At 39.9% G+C, this 27797-nt stretch overlaps 2 protein-coding genes across 24 annotated transcripts in view; one reads left to right on the top strand and one right to left on the bottom strand.

Moving 5' to 3' along the window:
* Window positions 1-4639, top strand: part of phldb1b (pleckstrin homology-like domain, family B, member 1b) — a 127829-nt gene extending 123190 nt beyond the window's left edge. For all 23 annotated transcript variants that reach the window (XM_051399197.1, XM_051399203.1, XM_051399210.1 and 20 more), the window contains one exon: window positions 1407-4639. In XM_051399197.1, the coding sequence (XP_051255157.1) occupies window positions 1407-1547 (141 nt within the window). In that variant the 3' untranslated portion in view covers window positions 1548-4639. The remainder of the gene's footprint in view (window positions 1-1406) is intronic.
* Window positions 4294-27797, bottom strand: part of LOC127362918 (alpha-2-macroglobulin) — a 36917-nt gene continuing 13413 nt past the window's right edge. The window contains exons 13-36 of the mRNA XM_051399222.1: window positions 27416-27479; window positions 26209-26354; window positions 25880-26029; window positions 25300-25578; window positions 23255-23342; window positions 21760-21904; window positions 21083-21308; window positions 20767-20893; window positions 18798-18919; window positions 16719-16770; window positions 15751-15834; window positions 15437-15613; window positions 14563-14644; window positions 12959-13115; window positions 11088-11162; window positions 10493-10658; window positions 9473-9669; window positions 9163-9378; window positions 7826-7944; window positions 6966-7056; window positions 6449-6517; window positions 6045-6150; window positions 5922-5963; window positions 4294-5042 (exon numbers count right to left, since the gene is read on the bottom strand). Coding sequence (XP_051255182.1) covers window positions 5020-5042; window positions 5922-5963; window positions 6045-6150; window positions 6449-6517; window positions 6966-7056; window positions 7826-7944; window positions 9163-9378; window positions 9473-9669; window positions 10493-10658; window positions 11088-11162; window positions 12959-13115; window positions 14563-14644; window positions 15437-15613; window positions 15751-15834; window positions 16719-16770; window positions 18798-18919; window positions 20767-20893; window positions 21083-21308; window positions 21760-21904; window positions 23255-23342; window positions 25300-25578; window positions 25880-26029; window positions 26209-26354; window positions 27416-27479 — 3003 coding nt within the window. The 3' untranslated portion in view covers window positions 4294-5019. The remainder of the gene's footprint in view (window positions 5043-5921; window positions 5964-6044; window positions 6151-6448; window positions 6518-6965; window positions 7057-7825; window positions 7945-9162; window positions 9379-9472; window positions 9670-10492; window positions 10659-11087; window positions 11163-12958; window positions 13116-14562; window positions 14645-15436; window positions 15614-15750; window positions 15835-16718; window positions 16771-18797; window positions 18920-20766; window positions 20894-21082; window positions 21309-21759; window positions 21905-23254; window positions 23343-25299; window positions 25579-25879; window positions 26030-26208; window positions 26355-27415; window positions 27480-27797) is intronic.

Below are 27797 nucleotides of genomic sequence, written 5' to 3'. Positions count from 1 at the left end.
CTTAAATATTCTTAAATATCATTTTTAGTCGTTCTGCGGCTCTACAGAAGTACGACCCCGTTTGATCCCTCTGCTCAGGAGGCGGCATTCTTCCTCAGAGCCGTAGGTGTCGTTTTTGGACCTATTTCTGTTCTATATGATCCCGGCTGCCTGACTTGAGCCTCACACGTCTTGTCATTTGTTTTATTTTTATCTCCAACATAAAGCTGATCTGCTGCTGCCTCCTCATCTTCAGTGTGTTTGTGTTTGATGGCCTGTCGCAGTGCAGCGCACTCTGACTAACTGTGTGGCTCTGATCAACTCTGGAACTTTGATTTTACTTGTCACTTCCAATGTCACATTACAGAGGAGAACTTTAAAGGCTTCTGCACTTAGCAAAGACAGAAAGATGATGGTTAGAAAAAGGGGAGAAATCTATTGTACTTCAGTCAGGTTGCTCTTCCAAAGACATAACAACATCAAAGTTTATTTTTTCATTACTTTTCTGTATGAATTGTTGTTTTCATGAAATCTGGTTAAACCAACTCAGTAACAGTAGCAGTATTTGTGGATTAGTGGTCGAGAGGGACGGCATTCTGTGCTAAATTCAGATCTCTTTCTATTTCTCATTTCTTATCATTCTTTCTTAAATCTCATATATTTCCATTACATTTAAGTCTCACAGCTAAGCAGCTGTTCTTTCTAAAACAATCCAGGTGATGTATGAAAAACTTAGTTGTCATTTACAAGCACTGTTATAAAAGGTATCAAAATGCACAAAGATTCTAACCATCAGCGATTTTTAACCATTTTCCCCACATGGAAAAATATAAAAAAATAAAAAGGAACTTTGATAAATGTTGAAACTTAATTCTTGATCTGGGACACAGAGATGCATTTAATTGATAGTAAAACATTTTGGTTCCCATTGGACAAACGGAGAAAACACGTGTCATTTCTAGCTCCTGTTGTTGTTTGAAACAGTTTTAACCTGGTAAAAGGTTAGTCCCAAAGTGCTTTTGATTATCTCCGTGGAACTGAGCGGAAGTGCAGAGTTGGTTGAATGATTCGGTGTTGGTGAGTTACAATGAGCCACTGGAGAGGGGCTTAAGAGCCACAGGTCACCTGCCCCTGCATTAGAGGCACAAACTAGGGCTAGAGCAGAAAAACATTTAGTTCATTGGAGTTGTTCAACATTAATGCAGAACTGTGTGGACTGAAAATGTCTCATTAGAGTCAGTTAAATGGAAAGCCTCCCCATTGATAACGAGGGTAGTTCTGTAAGTACTACACTAAATGAATCTGACCTATATTATACTTCAGTAACTCCATACCTGATGGAGTACGAACAATGAGAAAGCAGCAGGGAGGAGATGTGGTCTACGAACGTGGGAGTTCAAGTTTCCCTTTGTTTTTCTGTCTCCCAGAGCCCGAACCCCTCCCTGACCTTCTGCGTAAAGACCCACGACCGGCTCTACTACATGGTGGCCCCCTCAGCAGAGGCCATGAGGATCTGGATGGACGTGATCGTCACAGGAGCAGAGGGATACACACAGTTCATGAACTGAGAGACGCGCGTGCAGCAAAGGTGACGAGCAGATAGTTTCGGCAGGGACTCTCCCATCACAGACTCTACAGCCCCCCCCCCCACATCCGTTTCCAGTCCACTGCGGACACAACGCCTTGTTTGTTACTTTTCATTTTTAATCTCACATTATGATTTTTACTATGTAGACGTTTCACCTCCACATTTTCTATGTGATTTCTGTTCTGAAAAAGGGAGCCCTCGGAGGACACACAAACTTACACACATCTGTATATAAACCAAAATGTATACCTGTCAAAGACTTTTAAAAAGCCTTTCTATATTGCCAAATGGAGATCTTGTAGTTACTGTTTGTTGAACATTTTGTATTATTTGTTTCCTTTCTTTTTTTTTTTTTTTTTTTTACTTCTAGAGAAAATTGCCAAATGACATAATGCCAATGTTTTATTTTGAGTGTTCCATCATGACTGTGCTCAGTTTAGACAGAAAACATCTTCAATCAAAGGGTGTAATCAATTTAGGAATATATTTGAAAGAATCGCATTCAAAATGTCAGAATCCATGAGAAATAATAAAATCAGTCGACAGGGACCGGAGCGGATCTAAGAGTCCAGCACACTTGACTGTAACAGTGACACAGTAAAACAGAGCATCCTCCACAAGCTGCTCTTAGACTAAAGACTAACACTAAATGCAACATCTTCAGCACATTACGCCATCCAGAGCTTCATCCCAGTCACATTACTTCACATAGTCTTACCAAAGTAACTGGAGGTATTTTGTTGACTTTGACCCACTACAGCTCAGGAGTTCACGCTGCAGTTCTCACTATGGTTCCACTAATATGGGGTAAGACTGGGACTGATATTAGCATTAAAGCTGCTAATGAACAGTGTTTGGTGCAGTAAACATTATATATAACATATTAATAAAAAGCTGCTCTAAATCCAGAATAACTGTCATGTCTGTATGCTGAATATGAAGCAACAGACATTTAGCTTAGCATAAAGACTAGAAAGGAAACAGCTAGCCTGGCTCTGTCCAAAGGTAAAAACTATTAGCTAATATGTCTCATTTGTTTAATTCGGACAAAACATCCAAAAATGTATATACACTTAATTTATCACTTCTTTGACAATTGTGGATCCCCACATTTTTAATACAATTTACGATGAAATAAAACAAGTAGCCAATCCATCATATTAGCTGGATGTTAGCCAACACCCAGACAGCCTGTATATTGGTCCAACCATAGCTGCCACATTGTCAGTGTACTATATGTGATGAACATGAGTATTTCACTGTGTCTGTCTGATGCCGCCATGTTGCCAACTCAAGGTGCAAACAGAATATTTCCGTGCACACTTATAAACAGATAAAGCTCTATTTGCCAAGTAGCCTTCAGCTAACTTGATGATGCGACTACACAGCTGGGAAGCAGCCATCATCACTGCCAGCCTAAAGCAAAACCACCAGAGGGCGCTACAGAGACCGCACCGCCACAGGACCAGGACAGGATGAAAAATACGGACTAATGCAATTCTGAACTGTGCCTTGACTATGTGTTGTTATTGATGCCGTGAGTCCAGCACAGCCTCGCTGGAAGGCTACAATTGTATGAATGCATTTTAGTTTGTGTTTCTGTGCTGTGATGCAGTATGTGGACACGTTGGCACGAGGTCTCTACACCGTTACGGGGACGTCTGATGGTTACAGGCAGATACCGAAGGCCCGGAGCACAGTGGGATCAGTTAGTTCACTGTTGTTATTTTAACTCTCAATGTACAATATAGTGGGTAGATTCATGTATATTATTAAAGGAACACTCAGTTTTCAGTCGTCATCGTGGGGAACTGATCAGTCTGGAGGAGCTTTGTCTGAGAAAATAACCCTGATGATGTCATCAGTGTCTTTAATTTGACCTTTTTTAAATCCGTCTCTCGCAAGTTCCCCTTATTCGCTGGAGTGCTCCTTTAAATCCTAACCAATCAGAGGTGCAGATGCTTGTTCTGCAAGGATATTAAACAGTTTAACAACTTTTGATTCGCAAAAGGCAAATTTTAATAGTTATTATTATTATTATTATTATTATTAGAGTTTCAGGAGCAAAATGCTTGCTAAATAGCTAGCTAACATTTTGCTATCATAACTTTTCAATATAAATGAAGCTAGCACACAGCTGACTTATGAATCCCCACTGTGAGCTGAGGTCTGCATGCATGCGGATGGACATTGAAGCCTCGTATCTTCAGCTTTAACAGACTGTAAAGGACCGGGCTCGCCTGGCGTCTCCGTGTTGATCATCACGTTGTGAATCTATTGATCGGCCGTGAACATTACAGTTTGTAGTTAACGGACGTCGTTTTCGGTTTTGTAGAGGCAGAGGACAAACTAGGCTGTGATTATTTGGAGCATGTGGAACTGTTGTTTAGTTTCATGTGTCGGTACAGTAATAATAATTTATGGTTGTGGTGCCTGAGATAGTGACACGTTTACTGAAAAAAAAAAAAAAAAAAACTAGTGAAAAGACCTTAATATATTCTGTCCCCCTTGCCTTTATCTTCCCTGCACAGTTAACATGTGCAAACCAAACTATTCAACACTGGCAAGGCTGTTAAATCATGTCTGTTGATAGTAGGTGGTATATACATTACTGTTGTAATCTATGTTGAAAAGAAAGGAAACTAAATATACTGTAAAGAGGATGCCTGAATGAAAAAAATATCTTACTATTGAAATGAAACAGTATTGTATGGAAAGAAGTACAATTTTTACTTATTTTTGTCATTTTAGAAATTTTATTGTCAGTCAGTTACATTTCAAATTGTATGGTAGTGATGTATCAATCTACCTGTTTTTTTTTTTTTTTACTGGTACAGCAGAACACACACACATCTGCACACACACGCAGAATAACTCACCTAGCACTCATGAGACTGTACTTTTTGTTTTTCTAGAAAGTAGATCCTGTTTCACACACACAGACACACACACACAAACAATCAATACTCGGACCATACTGTGTTATTGGTACCCTGTATGTCTCATGCGTTGCTTTCACGTATGAATAATATGGATTTTGTCAAATCTATTAAAAACAGAACTGTTACAGAATATCGGCTGCTTTTCTTGAGCCCTGCGGGTTACAATGTGAAGGTTCCAGTGTTGAGGAGAGAGACAGCAGTGACAATTGTGTGGATTCTCACGCTGACTGATTAATGGTTCATTACTAACAGTCGTGGGAGGACGAGCCTACCGCGGAACAGCAACAATCAAAAAAGAAAAGTCAAAATTTTTTCCTAAAATTACACAAAAAGTGGGATTCACTCACAATAAAACACAGCTAAAAAAGTTTAAAAAGGAGTAAAAAAAAAAAAAATTAAACAGTCTAAAGAAAAAAAAATACACATCTAGAAGTTTCTTTCTCTGACACAGTGATTCTTCCAACTGAAAGAAGTCCCGGCGGGGCTTTCCGCAGGATTTCCACGAGGGTTTTACAGCTCGTTGATGGTGTCACCTGGAGAGGAAACGCAACACAGTTGCATTTACAGTCAGTGTTTGAGCAGTTTTAAGAAAAATAACATTTGAATGGATTTGTTTTTACACTAAATTTAAGTTTAATAGCACTTGATGGAAAATGGGACACTTATAGGTAACCACTGGACCAAGTGAGTTTTGGAAAACTAATTATTCGACAATCTTTGTTTCCTTGAGTAGACTGGATTACAATTAAGTTAGTGAGTAGTGCCTCCTGTGCCTGTGGTACCTTTACGTCACCATTTACCAATTGCTTTAACCTTGTTTTCACAGTAGAGCTTAATAATCAAAGCTCTTATTACCCTACATTCATTAACTGCAGGCAAAAACATTTTCATGAACTCGCCAACTTTGAGTTTTTCGCCTAGCTTTCTTCCTTTAGACCACTGCTTCCAAATCGGATCAGGACTCCCACTAGGGGTCGCCAGAGCTTCATGGGTGGTTGCAAGGCCTTGTTGATTTTAAGGGGCTGTAAGAAAACTTGAAAAATATACGCCGTAGGCCTATATCTCAGAATTTGTAATCTTGTAAATGCCATTAGGAGCACTAGAAGGATTCAGAGGAACCAGATTTTTTTTTTTTTTTTTTTTTTACAGATTATCTGTCTCATGTTCTACTGTCGGGATATAGTGTTTCAGCAAATAAGACAAAATATAAAACTTCATTTTATAAAAGTTACCTACTGCAGTTTTAAAACAAACCAACAACACAAAGTGACAGTTGAGTTGATGTTTTCACTGTCCTTTCTGGTTCAGACATAATATTGTACTGAAACACTGTGATGTGATGACTAGTTGTGTTACTATATATGTATACATATACACATATATATGTATCAAATATAGTAAATGTTACTTACTCTCTGCACAGGGGGAGGTGTAGTCAGTGACGGCCTCATCACCTGCAAACATTCAACATACAACCTTTAGGTAAAGGAAACACGGCCTCACACACACAAAGAAAAAAGAAGAAGGGTTCTTACTTGTCTGGTAGTAATCGTAGACTTTAACCACGGCTGGTTTCAGGTTCCTGACGGGCTGATCCTCCTCCACTGTCACACTGTAGATCTTCGTCTCATCCTTCTTCAGCTGCAAGCACAAACACTTAACTTTACTCCCATACACAAAAAACATTCACTAGCTGTTAGGAACATTATTTCACCAAACACACAGTCAGGGTTCCCACTCTTTAACTAATCCTTTTTTCCAGGAGTTTTCTTGACAATACAGCACTTGCTTAAGTAGAATTTATTTTATACAGAAAATTCTGACTGAAAGATCGCTGAAAAAATACTAAAATTTCCATGCCTGGAAAACCAGTTTCTAAATTTCCAGCTTTTCCATGATGCGTGGGAACCCTGACAGACACTCTGTCGGTGCTTCCTACCCCGTCTAAGTAGATGTTGATGAATCCTTCTTCCACGTCCACGCGCTTCACTGAGCGGTCGCTCTTCAGCTACGAAAGCACACACTGCCATCAGTATACTCATGATAAACATATATTATAATGCAGAGCTGCAGTCTGGTAGTATTAGCACAGACAGTATATGAGAGTAGGGCTGCAGCTAACCATTACTTTCATTGTCAAAATGAATTGATTAAGCTATAAAATGTCCATCCCTGTTTCTAATAAACCGAAGTGTCTGTATGTGTCTCGTCAGTCCAAAGCCCGAAGATAATCAGCTCAATGTGACAATCAGAAAATCTCTGTATCTGAGAGGCTGAGAACAGCATCTTCTGCCATTTTTGCATGAAAAATGACTTTAAGGATGAATCAGTTATCAAAATATTTGGTGGTTATCTGTTGTTTCTTTCTATCAACTAATCAACTAGTGGACTGATCGTTGCAGCTCTGTGTAAGACAGTGAGTTAGTGCCTGTCTGCTCAGCTGCTGAACAACTGACCAGCTTCAGGGAGCTCTTATCCAGAATGTAACCAGACAGCAGCTTGATGTTGATGATGACCATGTTCGTTTCCTCTCTCCTGCCCTGGTACCTGCACACAAACATATAGACATGTATAACATATACAACACAACATATACCATAACATAGTGTCCGCACCACAAAATCCTTCATTATTCATCATTATAATTTAAGAAGAAACAAACTGTTAATAAAACGCCTTTGTGATGAGAACTAGGCACTGTTCATTTAGAAATGTTTGAGCTATTTTCAGTCTTCTTTTAGATGAGTCGGGGGAAAATGACCAAAATGCACATTTAACTGTTTATTTTACTACACATTGTTTATTTGCATTAGTTAATGCCTCATGTGCATATTTAAACTGAACATTATAGAAAACCTGTAGTACAAAAGATTATGGTCTTAAAGTAATCTTAAAAAGTCTGTAATAATGAGTGTAGTTACAAATGTAACATTACTAAATGTCTGTATGATGGGTTATGTGAAGGTCATCTCAAAAGGTCAAAGCCATTATTTCAGGCCAGCAGGTTTCAGTTTCTTTCCCCCTCATAATTAAACAGCCCCCATATTGTTAATGCAGCCACTGTTTGTTCTGTGTTGTATTATTTATGTGTATTTATCTGTGTTTTATTATGGCAATATTTGCTGATGTAACTGGGAGAAGTTTCTGTATCCAGTGAAAGTCCACAGTCACTGTTAACACAAACTAAAGTTGGATACAGTAATTGAGTTAAAAACAAATTCCCAGTAAAATTATTCACGTCATTCCTACAAAACAATGTAACCAATCATCATTCATCACACACACACACACACACACACACACACACACACAGTACCTGACATGCACGAAGAGGATGAGCTGAGGCCTGCTGGTGTTGCATTTGGCCATGGTGTTGGTGGAGATGTTGAAGGCAGAGAAGTCGGGGGGAGGGGGGACGTTGTAATGCATGGAGATCTGTGGAGGGACAACATCAACACGTGTTAGAGAGACACGGTAACGGTGAGGACGGATACGTTATCTGCCAATAACGGGACATTCATATTCTAATGAATTGTTGGCATAGTTAAATTACAGACAATAATTATTGGTTGATATCGTTATGCAAAATGATTGACAGGCTCCAACTGTACTAGACAAAATAAATGAGACATTTGATGAGTCAGAACTGTTGTTTGTTGTTGTTGTAAACAGCAGGGATGTCAGTTAGATTTGGTTAACAGAGTTATGGAATATTAAATCATCCATCTTTGCTCACTATATCTCAGACGTTCCTGCCCTCAGGAGTGTAAAAACTGACGGTTATGAATTTATTTTTAAAAATACTAAAATGTGAAATTATCGGTTATCTTATTGGCTAAAAAAAAAAATGTTATCGTGCATCCCTAATATGATCTCTCTCTCTCACTCTCTCTCTCTCTCTCACTCTCTCTCACTCTCACTCTCACACACCCACCCCTGATAATCACCTACACGGCTCCATGTAGTTCACTGGGTAGAATAAGCCCAGAACTCACTGACAGTGTGGATGTGTACATTGTTCTGCAGGGATTCAAATATCAGGAGTTTCACTGAAGCTAATTCATGTTTAATGAAGCGCTCGCAGTCCCTGAAGCAGTTAGGATCGCAGCCAGATTGATAGTAGATTTCCAGTAAGAAAAATCTGACTTTTTAAAATATAAAACAAAAACATAAACAAACATTTTGAGTTTGAGCAAAGATGATTTACAGTGGAGCAATAAACCTTTATCAAAGATATCGGTCGCAATTAATAGAAGATAACCCTACATTTTAGAGTTCACATTAAAGTTTGATTATTTTAATAAACAGCTATAAATACAATAAATGAATAAAGTCAAATATATATGAAATACTGCCAAACATGTTGCTTTTGTCTACTGCTCTGTAATTCAACATGCTGCAGATACCAGTAAATCTGTAATATTGATTTACAATATTCATTGATTAGGCTCTCAATGGCAGGAGCTTAAAAAACACACAAACATAAACTGATAAACTGTATCATAGCAACATCTTAACACTCATTTGATTTTGTTTTTATATTTGAAGTCATAGTAATCCAGTCATTTTTCTTTGCCCCTCCTATTTCAGTTCAGTCACACTTTCCTAATCCACATGTTGTGGCGTTCGAGCTCTTCCTGTCGTTAGTCGTACCTGTGCCAGCACGCAGCTCTGTCCCTGGGCTTGGACCGCGTACTCCCCGGGGACCTCGTTCAGCTTCTCCTCCTGGTACAGCAGCCTGTTGCTCTGATCCACCGTGAACTCCTTGTTCAGGCCTCCCAACGACGTCACCGTCACTGTAGTGCTGCCCTCCGCGCTGTAGGTGGCAGCGCCGTACTTAGCCAGAGCCTGCAGGGCCACCACGGTGTCCTGAGGAGCAGGGAGGTTAAATGTGTCATTAAAAACAGTTAGGGGGCGTTAAAGGCTTCCCATAATCCCCCTCTGTGTGTGTGGTATGTGCTACCTGTGTGGAAGAGAAGCCACCGTACGGGTTCTGCTGCTGAGCGAGCCAGCGGACGATGCTGGAAGAGTAATCCAGACCAAAGTCTGGCATGGCTGGACCGGAGAGCAGGGCCAGCAGCACGTAGGAGGTCATCTCCACCTCCAGGGAGTCCAAGCCTTTCCCAGAAGCCCCTGCTCTGTCCCAGTGACGAGTTCCACCTGCCAGTCAGAACAGTCGTGTTGTTTTAGATAGGACAGTAGAAATGTAAGCACTATAGGCAATTTAATAAAAACACAAATAGTACAATAAAAAGGAAGCCCAGGCAGGACAATGTAAATAAAAACAACAGACAACAACATCAAAAATACATACAGTACGTAATCAAAGCTAGAGTGCGAATCACTCAGCTTCACTTTCTATCCATTCAGCTCGACCTTTAAAGGACCAGTGTGTAGGATTTAGTGGCATCTAGCAGTGCAGATTGCAACTCCCTCGCTGCACTCTCTACTTCCAAGCGTATAGTTGAAACTACGGTGGCCGCGAAACTCTTGAAAAATGCTAAATGTCCTATAAAGAGCCAGTGTTTGGTTTGTTCATTCTGGGCTACTGTAGAAACATGGTGGGTTAACATGGCGGACTCCATGGAAGGTGACCTGCTAACAACCTGTATTATAGGTGATAGATCCCTGATCACTTCAACTCTCACTTAGTGACGGAGCAGCCATCTTGGATTTTGAGGTCGGGCTTGCTGAGGAGTTTCCTAGTTAGAATCCGACTTTAGGGGCGTTCCTGTTGACATTTCCGACCAGAAACTTGGAAAATCGGACTTCCCAATTCAAACAGAATGCACCATCTGAAGTTAGCTAGCTAACATTAACAATTGACTGAAATGACCTAGCTTCCTGCTAACAACAGCTTTCAGATGTAACTAGCTAGCTAATGACTTAAGTAGTTTAGCTAGCCAGTTAGCTAGCATTTTTCTAACATTAGCTAGCTAAGTTAGATGTGACTAAATATAAAGTATACGCGTCACTGTCTCACCCCGTGTGTTGGACTTCTGGTGCAGGTACGTGATGAGTTTGCTCCTCGTGTCCTGGTCTCCAGCCAGAGTGAAGGTGTAGGACAGCAGGGCGGTGGTGTACAGGTTGTCCAGCGGGCCGGCCACGGCTTCCTTCAGACAGTTCAGGCAGCTCTGTACCATGGGGTCCTGAGACAACACAGAGATGAGACAATGCAACTGAAACAACAATGAAAGTATTTCTCTGGAGGCTTACAGAAAACAGATCTGCTTTAAGGTTGTATGCAAGAAATCTTTGTTTTGGCAATTCTCACAGATAAATACAGCCCCAAGACACACTATATAAAGCTGAAGAGATACTAAGGAACACATGCTGACGTCTCTGAGAGGCAGCACTCAGTATATTATATCACTTATCAAAAATGTAATCAACAGAAAATCAGAAACAATGGATCATGCATTTCTTTCTGTGATCTCTAAATTTATTTAACACAAACATGAGATCCTGGCTGCAGAGAATAGCTGGCAGTCCGAGAATATTAAAGTGAGCTTTCATTTTCCAGAGTACAAGGTGAACATGTCTGAGGAGGAGGAGGAGGAGAGCTTCGTCAGACTCACCGTGACGTTGGCGTCCAGCTCCAGCAGGGCGGCGGTGATGTAGGCCGTCAGGGACACGTCGTCACTCACTCCTCCCTGTCGGAAACAGGAGCACAGCGAACACAACAGTGACATCTAAGGTGTAATTGTTTCGGTTATGCTGTAGACTATATATTAATACTTTAAGGGGTTTTTAGTTAAGTTTGTTTTACCTATTATCAAACCTACTGGTCTTATTGTGCTGTACCTTCTCCCAGATGTTACATTACAAAGCTCAAAGTCTGTAACAATGTTAATACAGTATAACAGTTTGAAACCGTCACTGGTACCGAGTACTGGCACTGAATTTTGTCTGCATGAGTACCCTTACTTCTTATTGAGTACCACCACCTCTAGTGAGGCCACCATGGTATGGAGCTCAGTATACTTTCCGAGGGGTATACAACAGAAGTTGTGAAATGCCTAAAAAGAACTAGTTTGATGGTGAGGTACTACTGTAAACACAGCTAGTTTAAGAAAACGCTGACAGTAGTAGTAGGACCTTCACATATCACACATCTGTTTTTTGCTTTTGCTTTTTGTTTTTTTAATTTAAAAAAGTTTTCTATCACTGAAAACCTAAATAAAAACAGTATTGAGAATGTCCTTGTTAAAAAGGATAAACCCCACAAGAATTAGGGTTATGTTGTGCTTTGCATTAGGGTTGTGCTAAATTAGGAAACTGGCACTGTTTTTGGTCCAATTCAGGCACAGTCTCTTATTTTTGGGGGAATGCAATGATTTTATAAGTGAGAATGATGGGAGAGAGAAGGGGGATGAAGAGGGACGTACATAGAGCTGAAACAAAATGTCTATTTATCAATAGAAAGAAAATTGAGAATTGTTTTGGGCTTTGTGAAGCTTTTTGAAGATGTCACTTTGGGCTCTGGGGAATTGTGATGAGCAGCAACAGATTCATCATAAAAATATTAAGTAGACTGAGCAATAAAGAAAATAGTCATTAGTAGCAGCACTGGACATACAAATATCATATATATCAAGCTAATCAACCCGATTCAAGGTTTATAACTTAAACCCAAAGGCCACCAGGACACTCTTTTCATCAACAGATATTCATTATTATGTGTTTGAGGCTCTGTTAACATAGAACAATGTGTGAAACTCAACAGCATCACTGAGTGGCAAAATGGATTGAGTTACGGCTGATTGGAGGCAATTAAACTCTTGATTCAATTTAACTGAACAAGACTGAGCACAGTTCAGCTTGTTTCTTCTTTCCTTGTCCGAGAAAATAAACACAAGGATGAAACACACACACCTGTCTGTTCTCCACTGCGCAATTCAAGCATGTACCAAAGAGCCAATATTATCAGGAAAGGCTCAGAAACTTGGACCTGTACCCTTATCTGGCAGCCCGTACCTTGAGACTGTCAATCAATTCGTAGTATTTTACCATTTACAAATTTTAGTCCACAGAACTCGGCCTGTACTAGTGCCTGGAAAAGCTTTGCTTTTTTATACACAGCTGTTTATAGAACATGGGTACCTTGCTCCCTGCTAGTGCATGTGGTTGTCATGGCTTTTTGCTGTTAGTCTTCAGGAGATGCTGTAGTTTGAGAGGGACTGGTTAGCAATAATTTGTTTGGGAAATTTCTTCCAGCGCAGCTTGCCTGCAGGCCCATGAGGGCAACACACACACACACACACACACACACACACACACACACACACACACACACACACACACACACACACACACACACACACACACACACACACACACACACACACACAGCTAATTGCTCCTCACAGTGAGCCAATTCTGTGAGTTTGTCTTATAGGAAACCAGGTAGTCCCTTCTAAAATGTCCCTGTTCAAACTGATGCCATTACCTTCATGCCGTTGTGGAAGAGCTTCCCCACAGATCGGATGCAGCCGTCAGGGCGCTGGTTTCTGGACAGCCACCTCTTGGCATCTTTAATGTGCTTGTTATGGACGAAGATGTATGGTCTCGCCCCGCCGAAGGACTTCATCACAAAAGAGGTCAGCCTAGAAGGACACACACACACACACACGTTTTTTTAGAAAACAATCCCAACCATGTGTGTCTGTGATGGTAACCCCAAAATGAACCCAGCTTCAGGACAATTACATAACAACCTCAAGTCTCACACGAACACAGAGCGCTTGGTCTGAGCTGCATCCCCGACTAAACAATCATATTCCTCTGAGCAGAATGAAGACAGATGGAGCTGAAGAGAGGCAGCAAAGGTCTACTGGAAAGTAAAATATATATTCACATATACTCTTAACTGACCCTTCCTAAGCCCCGCCCATTTTTGCTCTGTGCTCCAATAACAGTTTAGAAAGCCTCGGGCAACTTCCTCCTTTCTTCACTCTCCTTTTAGCTTTAGTTTTGGTCTCCACAAACTTGCTGGCTCTGTAGCTGGTAAATGCTCCACTATATTCACCAGCTAGTCACTAACTTTGCCTGTGGTTTGGTGCTGAGCAGGTAGCGTAGAGTAGACTCATCAAAGCAGTCTGCTGCGACTGGAAATGGGGTCGATGAGAGCAGAGTTTAGGGGCCTGAAAACCGTGAAGTACAAGAGGCTAAAAAGCTGTGGGTTGTTCATCTCCAGAACCGACACCTGTCACATTACACATAGTCCTGTGAGCCATTGTTCATATAAAATATTGATTTGTGCAGCTTTAAATAAAAATCAATACATTCTCACACTTTAGAGAAAGTCCTTGTTTCATTTTAAGTGATTTGGACAATTCCATCAAATCTCCTGTTAGGATTTTGATGTAACTGAACACTTGCAAGCCCTAGTTTCTCCTAACCACAAAACACACACCCACACACACACTCACCAACTGCCAAACTGCCCAGCACCCTTTCAAACAGCAAAGGGTTTTGTTAAATCCCCCGAGGCACTGTGCTTTAAGCCCATTAAATGCAAATATTAATATTTTCTGGCAGGTTCCCCATAAAAGTAAATTATTAGGACGCTTGCCGGTGCCAAACACCTCCCACTGTGTCTGCATGTCTTTTTTATTCTCTCATCAAATGAAGTGTGAGATTTGAGCTGAAAATATTCACAGTTTAACAGCAAATGATGCAACTCTGATACATTATGAGTTATATAATGATGAACATACTCTATTATTCATATTAGTTTGGTTCTTGTATGTTTTCCAAAATGCACACCCTCAAGTTTTGTAACACACGTAGAAACTTTACATTTGGGGTTTGTGCTGAGAACAAAACATGAAAATCTCTTAAGCTACTGTTAACCACAGACCTTATTTCAGGCGTCTAACCAAAAGCCCATTCAAAGAACACACTGACTTGGGCGCAAGGGAACCTGCTAAAATGCTAATTCATATCTGGGTTTTAGGACTCCTTCCTGCAGAACTCAATTACTCCTGGCCATTACCTAGTGTTTGCATCCTGAGCATCATCCACTCATGTTACTGGGGCAAGTTTACTGACCAGGTGTTTCCAGAGTCGTCACTCTTCCCAAAGGCACTGTAGGAACCGTCATCATGCTTGTAGGTAAGCTCCCGCTGATATCCTACAACAACCAAAACATCAATTTACAGAAAATTGACTCTGTGCAGACAGACAGAAAACAGCACTGCCTTAACATAATGTAAGGAGCTTCATTGTTGTACAACCCTGCAAGCCTGGTTTAAATAAGAGCTCCAAGAGACTGAAGGCTTATCAGATGTCAGAACACAGCACAGCAGTTTATAATAACACTATGCAACAAGACTTTACAACTTTGGAGAGTTACTTTAGCTTTACCGACTTTTAACGAGATAAATGTGAGGTAAACAGTGGAAAAAATAAGGTGTTCATGTTACATACACCCACTTGAAAGTATTTGACTGGATGTAGAGCTGCAAAGATTATTCAATAATTGATTAGTTGTCAGCTATTCAATGGATTGACAACTATTTTGATAATTGATTAACAATTTTGAGAGAGAAAAATTTCAAAATGTTCTGATTACAGCAATATTGTCTGTTTTTTTCAGTCCTCTCTCTAACTTTCTTTGGGTTGTGGACAAGGCAAGATATTTGGGAAACACTGATCACCATTTTTTACTTCTTTCTGACATTTTATGGACCAAACAACTTATCGATTAATCGAGAAAATGATCGACAGATTAATCGATAATGAAAATAATAGCTGGTTGCAGTCCTAGCCTTGAGCCAAGCTCCCTCTTGTTGCCGGATGACCCTGTCCGAACACAGCCAGCCTACTCATTCATTTCATTACTTCTTTCACTGCAGAGGGGCTGTATATTTGATGTTTCTCTCTCACATTCATTCTCAGTCACAGAGGGGACAGAACTACTCACCGCTCTCCAGGAAACGTGTTGCTTTGTCCTGAATCTCTGTGGTCAGCTGACCTGTGCTTTTTAGGTAATTGAGGATGAAGATGTTGGGAGCAAACAGCACCATGTTCTGCTCCCCGCAGCCGTACGGCATGGCCAGGAGCTTGTCGAGGTTCTTCATGGCCCGGCCCATCAGGTCACCTGCAGAAACAACCGGAGAAAGACAAGACAGACTCCAAGATCACATTCTGCAAGATGTGAAGATTTGATTCTGAGCAGGTTTGAAGGTTAAAATACAGAAGACAGACACTTCAGGGGGTCCAAATAGTGTCACTAACCCAGTACAGAGACGGAGGCCCTGGCTGACCCAGCCACAAACATCTCAGGCATCAGAAGAGAGATTTTCTTCACCACAGGCCCCTCTGGCAACACGGAGAGCAGAAGACAAGGCACATAAATGACACACGAAGGAGAGCATTTCAAGAACAGTTTCACAGTTTGGGAAATAGACTTATTCACTTTCTTTCTGACAGCTAGAGGAGAAGATCGATACCACTCCCATGTCTGTACAGTAAATATGAAGCTACAGCTAGCAGCTGATTAGCTTAGCACGTAACCACTCGTAAAACCAAACTTCTGTTTTTGTTCAAATTATGTTCATTAATGTTCATCAATGAGCTTCAGAGGTAAGAGTAGGTGGATTTTATACTGTTGGACACAAACAGGCTAGCCGTTTCCAGTCTTTATGCTATGCTAAACTAAGCTAAGGGTTTTCTGGCTTTGTTATGGGTTATCAATGATGTATGATTTAAACAATAACAAAGTGATGTTTTTTTCCTGTTGAATGCATGAATCCATGTATAAATGGACGACATAACAGCTCCCCAAAAATGAAGCCAAAACATCTGGATGGCCCCCTGGTGGCTGGCTGCAGTATAGGTCATAAACCCCACCCCTTCCATGTTAGCGGATTGGACACGGGCCAAAACAATAAAAAATATCAACACATTTTAAAACCAAATGACAGCGTCTGTTCTGACATGGTGGATAATTACTACAACCATCCATTCATACTTATCTCCCATCTGACAAACACAAAGGTCTCTTAACAGTAATGACTGGGTCAGAGGTTCAGTACGGGACGATTGATTATTACTGGCCAGACACAGGTCTGTATGACAGAATGACGGTTAAAGAGTGTTTATCAAGTTTTCAGTCTGTTCTGACTGAGAGGATCAAGATGGCCGTTCACCCCGAGGCTTTCAGTTAACAGACACTGATACATGGGTTGTTTGTGAACACTCACCTGCAGGGCAGAGGAGAGCGTTATGACTGACCATCTGTGGTGTTCCTTCAGCCTAGTGGAGAGACACAGAGAGAGTGATATTAGTGAATGAAATTGGTTTATTAAAAGGCAATGTAACAAGTCCTAGCAACTAAGTATTGAGTGTGTATCTAAAGCCTGATAGATCTTATTTCTCTGTGTCACAGAGCTCCAGTGCTCCTATTAAAAACACATCAGTGAGCCACAGTTGCACTGTGACACACACACACACACACACACACACACACACACACACACACACACAGGCCCAAACACTTGCTAAAACACCAAATAAGGATTCATCCACCGTCAAAACACATTCTTTCCTCCTGTTTGAGTAACTACAGTGGTCAGCTGTAGAAGGACATTACTGATTCTTTTTAAACAATACATAGGAGTCTAGTTCAGCGGGGACAAATGTGCCACAGAGAGGGTTTATAGATGACTGTCAGCGGATAATAACGAGCTGATACATTTGACAAAAGGAGATTTTTTTCAGATGCAAACAAAAAAACCCACACATGGTCATGAAGGTTCTGCTGACGATGGTTTATAATTTCACATTTTGCCACCTTGTGCACATTCTTTCGGATTCCTTTTTGTCAGTATGTGGGCATTTTTACTTATGATATGGGACTTTTCTGATTCATTTATTTAGAACTTAATTCTATTGCTTTTGGTATAACAGACTGCAAAATAATTCAAAACAGATAACACAACAGACCAGGCAACCAGGGGCAAAACATAAGTTCAAACACAGTGAGGGTGCGTTTACTGTATGTTAACGGTTACTTTCACATTTTTCACAGAAACAAAATAGTATAAATGTCCTTATTAAACACAGATAAGTGACTTTTTTTTTTTTTTAAATGCAGCTGCCAGGATATTTACTAGAATGGAGGGATGCAACAAGACCTTGCTGATTACATATAATATAAAGGCAGTGCATGACCTTATCTACAGTTACATTTATGATCCCCTTGTTCCTCATTCCACTCCAATCCTCAAATTCCGGCCTTTCATCCCTCCTCCCCTCAAACTGCAAAACAAAAAGGTGATCTCCACCTTCGCTGCTTCAGCCCCGATCCTCTGGAGTCTTACCCACTCACTCAGATCTGCATCCCCGTCTTGTGTTTTGGTCCATTTTTTAGTTCCATCTGTCTCTCATCGTGCTGTGTTTTATACTGTAATTTATTTATTTTACTTTTTCATTTATATTTTTCATGGGTGTGTGTGAAGCACTTTGTAACTGTGTTGTTTTTCTAAGTGCTATATAAATAAAGTTTTACTTTACATTTGGAATGTTTAAGTGAACGCGTGGAACATATTTTCTCATTTATAGATATTAAATTATTTTTTTCTTTCTTATTTTACTTGTATATATTTATATTCTTTTATTTATAATTCTGAAAATCTCTGTAAAGTTTTACTTACTTGCTTTTTATGGACTAATGGCAGAGATTGCGTTACAAATCTAATTTCACAAACATTCATTAGTTAAAATACATTTCAAATATTTTGTATGCTTGGATTACAAATTCTCAAATGCCAAGAAAAGTGATAACAATCAATGTGTTTTTAGTCAATGTTGTCATTTGTGGCATTTTTAATACAATTAAAACTAATAAAAGCTGCAGTAGGTTATTTTTATAAAAATAACCTTTGTTATATTTTCTTAAAATTTCACTATATCCTGACATAGAACATGAGACAGATACCGGGCCCGAATGAAAACAAACCAATCGGAGGCGAGAAAAATTGTTCATTGTTGAGTCTAATTCCCAGGGCGTCAAATACAGACATTTTGGGACACTGGAAATGAGACTCAACAACCAACTATTTTCGAGCCTCCCACCCAAAGTGTCTTTATATCTTTCTCGGCTCTGATTGGTTGTTTTTGTTCAGACCCGGTGGATTCTTGCAATTGGGAGCACAAATCTGTTATTTTTATGTAAGTTACCTACTGCAGTTTTAATGTATCAAAAGTGAAATAATGATCAATACTGCATAAGTGTCAGTCTAACATTGTATTTTGTGATGTTTGGTGATGTGTTCACTGACCTCCACCAGCAGGGTGCGGATCACTGTGTCGATTCGGCCCATGTCGGGGACGGTGGCCACGTCGTTGCCACACAGTATGTCGGTCTTCAGGGCCTCTGCGCTGACCTTCAGATTCACCTGACCTGCGTGCACACATACAGTGTTATTCTGAAAGCAGGGCTGTATTGATTACCGCTCGCTGTCAACACTGTCACATTTTGTGTACGGAGGCAAAAACTGCTTTTCCGCCTGCTTTTCAATTCGACTCATTATCCTCCCTGTTCCTCCATCCCTCCTCTCTGTGTTTTCCTTCCTCCCCCTGTTTCCTATCTTATTCACCCTCATTAATCCCCATTTGTTGCCTTATTATACTGCCTCTCCCCCATACTGCTCCATCTCCCACCCCCTCCCTTCCTTCCTTCACAGCCCACAATCCTTCACACAGAGGACAAGTACAGATCACCCCCCGAGGGAGAGGTTTCTGAGTGTTTCGTCAGAGATACTACCTGACTTGTTAGTACAAGTGATTGTCAGCATTCCTCTAAGGGGGAGTTAGAGGAGCGCAATTTGACATTCATCAGAGCCTCGTCTCCATCCCTGCTGATGGAGGCTGATAGAAATCCTCTGCTTTCAGGCCAGACAGCGTTACAACAACAGCAACCTTTCTTTGCTTCCAGCAGTGCAGACGCAACAGCTGTCAGCGCCATTAATACACATTAATTAGCTTGTTCTGTCTTATCTTTGTCACTGAGAGTGCAAGTTTGGTATTGGACGGAACAAACATCAGTGTTTAATTACAAAGATGTGAGGATTGCATTATATCATTAGTGAAAGCAAAAGCTGTCAATTGTAGGTTTTCTTTGGGTAATGAGGATGGAAGGAGGGGTTGAAGCTGTCTGAGATGACGTTCAATCTATTTTTGAAAGACGATGATGCACATTTTCGGAGTGGAGCTATCAAAATTAGATTGTTTTTAAGATTAATGTCTTATAGTTAGCCTTTCTTCTGTCTCTGCTTGAAAAGCCTCTAAACATTAACGCATTACTGGGACCATACCAGTGTTTTTGCAAGTTTTTAACCATTAATGATGAGGCGGGAGTACTCTGGGTGAGCGAGTTCACCATTATCTCCATCTATTCAACCACCTAAGTTATCTGTTATTGTATACGAACTCAGAATGGGCTGTTAATTAATTTTACACTATACAATTTCCTCTGAACTATAGTAAAAGTAAAAATAAATATTCAAGTATAAGTAACATCAACACAGTACTTAGTAACCACCACTGCACTCACAGCTTCATTACCACGCATAAATAACAAATAACGGGCTGAAAAGTGCAACAACACTGGCGTCAACTATAAATTTCCTATTGAAACGGCAAAGTAACAATTATCTAAGTCACACTGATATTCCTGTTCAGTCAAAAGAATTAAGCTCTTTCCACAGACCACACAGTATGTAATCTTACAGCGGGCCTCATGCAAGAAACAATTTTCAACAACAAATCTATTCTCTTATTTTTGTTCTTATCTATGATTTGTTATTATTTTGTTAGTACCCATTGATTTCTGGGATTCGCCAATGTGTTCTAATTTTTGCTCTTCTCTTAGGTAAGAGAACATTTTACGAGCACTCCTACCAGTAAAAAAGAATCTTGCTTTCACAGTCCACAAACTGTTTGTTCAATGCAAGGAAATGTAGGTTTTAAATTTAAGCATAAAAAACTGCAAAAAATATATAATATAATCATATAATGAGATTAAATTATATGTTTTAGAGCAATTGTAGCAATTGGATTATTAAATGTGTGGGCTAAAGAAATACTATTGCTCCATTGATCACTATTAAAACTATAAAAACCCTTTGAGGATATTGCATGTTTTCAGCTTCTTAACATATCTATTAATATATTAATGCTGCTGCATGAGGCCCAATGTGTCATATACAAAACAGAAAAAAAAAAAAGATGTAAGAGGAAATTAAATACCTAGGGCAGTTGGAGTTACAATCCATGAGAAGGTCCTGCTCTCCTCCCCACACAGGCACACACTGTACTGGCAGCCTTCACAGTCTCTGAAGGTGTACTGGTCTGAATCAGCCAGTGTAATCTTCACCTGCAGACAGAAACAACACAACTTTGGAAACAAATGCAACGTAAAAAAAACTTTTTCAAAAAATTAATTCAGCTTCATATAATTTCACTGGAACAACAGCCTAGTGTGAGTCAAAGGAATGCTACCCACAGACATCACACTGGTGAATCCATTTAAATAAATCCTATCTGTAAGACCTTAAAAATGTACCATAATGCATTTGGAGAGATAGTTGAAGACAGTGGCTTTGAGTGTGAACACCTCCCCTCGGATGACAGAGTAGGGCAAGGTGAGGCTGACAAAAAATGGCTGGAAGGCGGTCAGTCCAATGTTGGGAGACACGCCGAAGCCCACGGAGGACACGCAAAAAGCTCCAGCTGTCCACTTCGTGATGGTGTCGGGGACTGTCTTTTCCACTATCACTGACCCGCTGTCTCTGTACAGACATACAAAGCGAGAGTCAAACTGAGAAAACTTCAAGCAGCATAGAGTTAATCATAAAGTTTTGTGGGTGAAAACACGAGTATGCATGCAATCTGTGTTAATACAGGATTAGATATCTTGTGTTTTTGGATTCTGGGTGGGGCGCAAGAGGAAAGCTCCGTCCTCTAGGGATTTTGGGGGCTTTTCATTATACTTTCCTCGCGTCTTAGCTCCTCCCAGCAAGAACGTGAGAGAGCGATGCGTTAATTAACACACATCAACAGATTTCATTCAAAATTTCATAATGTCATGGGCTACCCACAACTGAAAGTGGCCCAAATCAGAATTGGAAGGGATCAGTGATTTGACATGAGTAAAAATAATCTCATTTTGACTTTTGCCATACTCAGTGTTGAAAATAAATGTAATGTGTTGATCCTTTTCACAGGATATATCATTATTACCCCACAGTAACTAGGTCCCAGATCCAGGTCTCAGGAAAGAATGTCCTGACGGTCTCCTTCTTCTCCTCCTCTTTACCTCTCAGCGCGCCACTTGAACCCTGAGGCATCATGTTGAAGGCCATGGGAACCGGAGAGTCAACGGCATCTAAGAAAACATAGATAAAAAGCAGAATAATTCAATTACACAACTAAACAGCTCCCAGATCCAGGTGTCAGGGAAATATGTTCTAATAGTGTCCTTGGTCATTCCAATTGGACCCCCTTGTGCTCGAAGTCTTGGAACAGTATTTTGCCATGCAGTAAAATTGGCACTGCTACATAAAGTTTACAGTATAATGGTAGTGTCTTGTTCTAGGTTTAATATCAATGGACAGTGGAGTCAATGGACAGTTTCAGTGGCAAACCATAAAACATTACTTATTATTATTATTATTATTATTATTATTATTACTTCTTTTATTTGAACAGGGACAGTGCACAATAAAACATTAACCCTGTATATAACACCGGGTTTTAGCAAGTTGCTATTTTCCACCCCTAGTCCCTGGGCAGGTAGGTGGAACATATAATAAATTAAATCAGTTACTAAATTCACAGTTCAGTCAGCCAACACACCTTTGAAATGTTTATTACAGTAGTATAGCGTATTTAGAATTTGGCGTCTAGGCTCCGACCTCATCACTCCCCGCAGATATGTTTACATAGAGATATTGGGGAGTGATGAGCAAATACCTTAAACCCCAGTCGGAGCCTATAGGTGGCTCTCACAGTAGGCAGCAATAGCTTACAGAGCAGCAGCAGCAGCAATACGGATGCAGGGCAACAGCGGGATTGACAGAGCAGAGGGAGAGCTGGGAAATTGTGCAGTTTAAATAGACCGCCAGATTGGAAGGGTGCACTTGGTTATTGATTATGGAATAAGGCATGTCATGCGCGTAATCAGCGCAGCTCGAGTTGACTGCCTGAACTAGCTTTGCTCCATTTGTGCAAAATTTCAATTACGAAGTTATGAATACCCACATTCCCACATCATTAAAACAATTTAAAACAATTTAAAACAATTTACCCGCCAACTTCATCCAACATTTTGTGTGACATGAAAATGTTTTAAAATCCACACATGTAATCAGCTCTATTGGTAGTGTGTTCCATTGATTTGTGGCAACAAAAGAAAAAGATGATTTACCGCCTGTAGTACTGCACTCTCCCATGATAACTGATTGGGTAGAGAGATTTTCAAGATTTAAAATACAATATTTGGTGAGTATATGACAGTGATGATACTGACGTGTTTTTTTTGTCGTGAATCTTAAGGGCACTTTTATATAATGATTCAAGTGGTTTTAAGGCTGTTTTACATGCCTGAGACCAACTTGTCATGCAATAGAAAAGATGTGGGAGAATCATTGCATTTAAATATGTATGTGATGCTTCAACAGTAAGAGTTTCTTATATGTCTGTAGTTTATGAGGTTAAATTTCAGTGTGTACCATACCGTCATAGTAAATTAAATCATATTTCCTTTCAAGGCAGTTATAAGGTTTTTTCACATCAGAGTTGGTCACAATTTTGATTCCGATTTCCTAGGAGGGAAGATAGAGAGAGACGATTAAACCAAGTAAGAGACTGTGAATCACATATTGTAAATGATTTAGTCACCTGATGAACACACAGAATGAAACTACCGTAAAACTTCAATTAATAGCCTAGGCTGTTATTTGCTCTAATCACTGAACCCTTTATTTTGGTCAGGCCTCTATAAGAAACAGGCCTTTCATTTGTTTTGCACAAAACTCTTGTTCAGCAAAGATGAGAAATGTTATCAAATTGTTTATTTAAACCAGCATGAATATTAAAAAAAATTAGGCTAGCAAATAACATATCAATTTCAAATCTTTCATTTGATCATTTGATATTTTACTGCTCATTGTTTCTGTAAAATGAACAACTGAACTGTAGTGAATCTAACTGATAACCACGTGTAGCATGTCCATATTGATAAAACATGTGTAGGTGATTTCAGCAGCTTAGAACTCACTCAAGCAGGCAGCCCAGTGGGTTTTAGGAGGTTTTATACATCCAAAGAATCAGGCCTCTAATTGAGACCTGCTATTATTTGTCAAAACATGTAGCCACCTCAGGCTGGTAGAGGGGACCTGCCCCTAATTGGGACCCTGCTTTAATTTAAGTTTTACGGTATATACCTAAACAGAACTATACAATTTAAATGACAATTATAGATTATTTATTGTATATCATTATAAATCTATTATAAAGACAGATAGATAGATCTAGAGAGATATATAGAGATAGAGCTGCATAGATATAGAACAGATATAGCGATAGAGACAGATTGAGATAGATTTTTTGAGAAATTCCAATTGGCTATAACAAAAATATTTAATTTGATTCTGAGTGTATGTTATTTTCCTGAAATCAGGAATCATGGACTTATAATACAAGTCCACATTTAAAAACAGAGACAGATTTGACCCTAATAATTACTGAGCCATTTGTGTGAACAGTAACGCGGGGAAAGTTTTATGTAGTATTATGAATGCCAGACTAATGAACTTCCTTACCAAGCACAATGTCTTGAGCAAATTGGATTTATATTAAACACTGCACAACCAATCATATTTACACCCTGCATAGTCAAATTGATAAACATATAAACAAAAAATAAAACCAAAATGTATGCCCATTTTATTGATTTCCAAAAAGATTTTGATACTATTTGGCATAGACGATTGTTTCACAAACTTATTGAGAGTGGTATAGGAAGGTGGTTCCCACTAGGCATTTAAGGTCGTAACAATCCCAAAAAAAAGCCTACAAAAACCTGGAGCAACTGGATAGAGACAGATAGAGATAGATTGATATAAAGAGAGATAGATACGGTAGATAAATATAGATAAAGCGACAGAGAGATAGACGTAGAGATGGACAGCAGTTCAGCCCATTTCATGGATAATACATATCCTGTGTACTGTATTCAAGTGCTAGGATTGGCCAGGTATCCATGTTTGTTCTGTCAGTTTTAAGCCAGAAAGGCTTTCTAACATGTTGCTAACATTGACTTGATACAGAAGTATAAATAAGCCTTTAGGCAATAAAACTTCGGTTTAGGAATGCTGCAAGTACGGTGTTGTCCCAGTACAGTGTAGGCTCGACAAACAGCTGACATACAACTATAAATCAGCCTTAAAGATAACCGAGAGGTTTCCCTGCCTAAACCTAACCAAACTGCGACTGACAACTGAAGATAAACTAAATTAAAATAATAAGTCAACTAATTAACAGGTCCTGTCTTTAACCCATTCATCCACCGCTACTACCTGGGTAAACTTGGACTTTGTCGCCATTTATACTACATATAAAGTATTGTCCTATGAGCTTTCTATGGGTTTCCTGATGAGCATGGCCACCTAGCCAATCCTACTTGAAAGCTACACTAGAAAGTCAGTGGTAATCATAGCTCGCTAGCTAGACAGAGATCAGCTCCTGTCGTCAAAATGATAAAAATGAGCAATTTTCTACTTTAAAGATGTTGTAGACATCATTCTTCTGATTGGGCGGTCTAAAGTAGATGGAGCGTTTTTTTCGACCAGCTGCATCAATGTCAACCACAATCTCCGGTTCTGGCTCGACTTCTGGTTCAGGCTCAAGCTCCAGCTCTGGCTCCAGCTCTGGCTCGGGCTCTGGCTCGGGCTCGGGCCCGGGCTCTGGCATTGGCACAGGGAAGCAGGGATATGGCTCAAAGTCTTCAACCTCATAGTTGTATCCTGACAGCTTCTGCAAAGGCAGCTGGCTGTACACCTGCACAAAAACACACACACGTGTAACATGGGAGTGGGTAAGTCATCAGTATAGGCAGCAGGTACAGGCCAGCACGTCACCTATATGATGGTCTACAAAATGATGCTTTTAATGCAAATAACTGTGCCAGTGCACACTATATTTTGTAAATAAATACATATATAATAGTATTATATTACCACTGCTCTCATCTCTAAAGCAAGGCTTTGTGCTTTTTACAATGAAAACACCCTGTTCAGATGCTGGTAAAGGTACAGCAGGTTAACATTGTTCAGATTAGCACTGAAGATCGGTGTCGTACATAGTCAACAGTGAGCTCCTGCTCTGACTGTAGCAGGAGGACGCTCTGGTCGATGGCTCTGACCGAGCACATAGAGCCTGGGTGAGCCTTGAGAGCGAGCATGGTGTTCTCTGCCGGAAGATGCTGGAGGGAGGAGAACCTCATGGACACCTGAACAGGAGACACCGAAGAGGAAAGTCATTGGTTTGAAAGCTTATTAGAAGAAGTATTAGTATGAGACTTAAAATAATCTAAAATGGATATGTCCTCACATTTCATTGTATATCTAAAAGACTCATTTCTTGTAGCTTTACGTTATAAAGAGTCCCAATGGGTCTATGGGGTGGTACCTTGTTATTGAGGCAGAGTTGAATGGGGAAGTCCTGGCTATCAGCCACAGCCTCTCCACTGGGCATCACAGTGTAAACTACCACTTGGGCAAACGGTGCCAGGTTTGTAACCTGACGGAGTGATATGGACAACTCTCCTTTGTTGACTGAGGCAGAAACACAGACAGAAGGAAATGTGACATTTATTAACCTTTATTAATCAAAATACATTAACAAAAATTATAAAAAATATACTCATTTAGCTAATATAATCATGTATTATACTTAAACAGCAAACTTTACTGCACATGGGCAAATAATAATCTGCTAGGCTAGCATGAAGCTAATGTAGGTATGTACATTAGCCTGAAGCTGAGCTAGGAAGCTACTTTAAGATTATTTCTTGGCCATTTTTGCATTTTATTGGATAGACGATGCAGAGATGAACAGGAAATCCAGTGAAAGAAAGGGGACTTGTAACAAAGGTCCCCTGCTGGAAACAAACCGATTGAGGTTGTGAAATATAAGCCACAAGTTAGCTACTTGTTGTTGGCCACCAGCAGTTAAATAATAATTAGCCCCTCTCCTTTGGTCCCCGGTGGCTTTGACAAAAATCATATGGAAAAGATAACATTTTTATTTATCACTGCCTGACACGATTCCAATTGTAAAAATGTGAAGCCATTACACACAGATTAAAGAAAACTAAAATAAAATAAAATGTACGTCACACATTACGTCCTGACCAAGCCGAACCTCAGTAGCGGTGCTAGTAGCCACTGTGTTCACCAGCTAGTTACTAACTGTGTCTTTTTCAAATGGCTACCTGCTGTGGTTAGAGTGAACCAAAACAGCAGTGGGCCATAAACAGGAATAATGTAAAATAATTCTCTATGTGTTTATCTGGTAGTCTAGCATAGAGCTTTGATAATGCCCAGAGAAGGCCCGCCTTGAACCTGAAGAAATTCTGTGCGACCCAACCAAGCCAGAACCACAGAAACAGTTTTTTTTTTTTTTTTTTTTTTCTTTTTTAAAACACAGCAGCAGGATGTTGTATGTGGGGTTGACCACAGTTAACAGCAATAGCTGTGTTCATGGTACATGTATAGCCTATTGATTGAAAGAAATTCCTTGGATTTGATGACAATAAGAGAAATACGGACTATCACCAGACTTATCCTTTAAAATAGCCATCTTAGATTTTAGATCTCTAGATTGTTTTTTTTACCAGTTCCTGCTTTAACAGCCAGTGGGACGTGACCGTGCTGCACTATTCCACCTCTGGACATCACCTACAAAGAAACATAACACAGGCAGACAAATTAAATGTGTTTTTCACACAATAGCGTGAAGAATTCTGGATCCATTTTATACGCTTAGTGTACAGTTAGGTACACAATTAGGTCCACGTCCTTTGTGCAAAAAACCTTTTCAGAGACTGAGTCAACGGAGCAATTGAATGCAACTAAATGGTAATATAATGTAGGCGTGGCAGGAACATTTTTTCATGATATTATTCAAATAGTCATCAAAACATGCTCAAAAATCTTAAAATGGCACACAAACATACTGGAAACATTAGAAAATATATTCTAAAAAGATAATATCGT

Source organism: Dicentrarchus labrax, unplaced genomic scaffold (genome assembly GCF_905237075.1).
Source record: "Dicentrarchus labrax unplaced genomic scaffold, dlabrax2021, whole genome shotgun sequence".
NCBI classification, from domain to species: Eukaryota; Metazoa; Chordata; class Actinopteri; family Moronidae; genus Dicentrarchus; species Dicentrarchus labrax.
The sequence above is the reverse complement of the archived record's forward strand: the minus strand, read 5'-3'. Positions and strand labels throughout refer to the sequence as shown.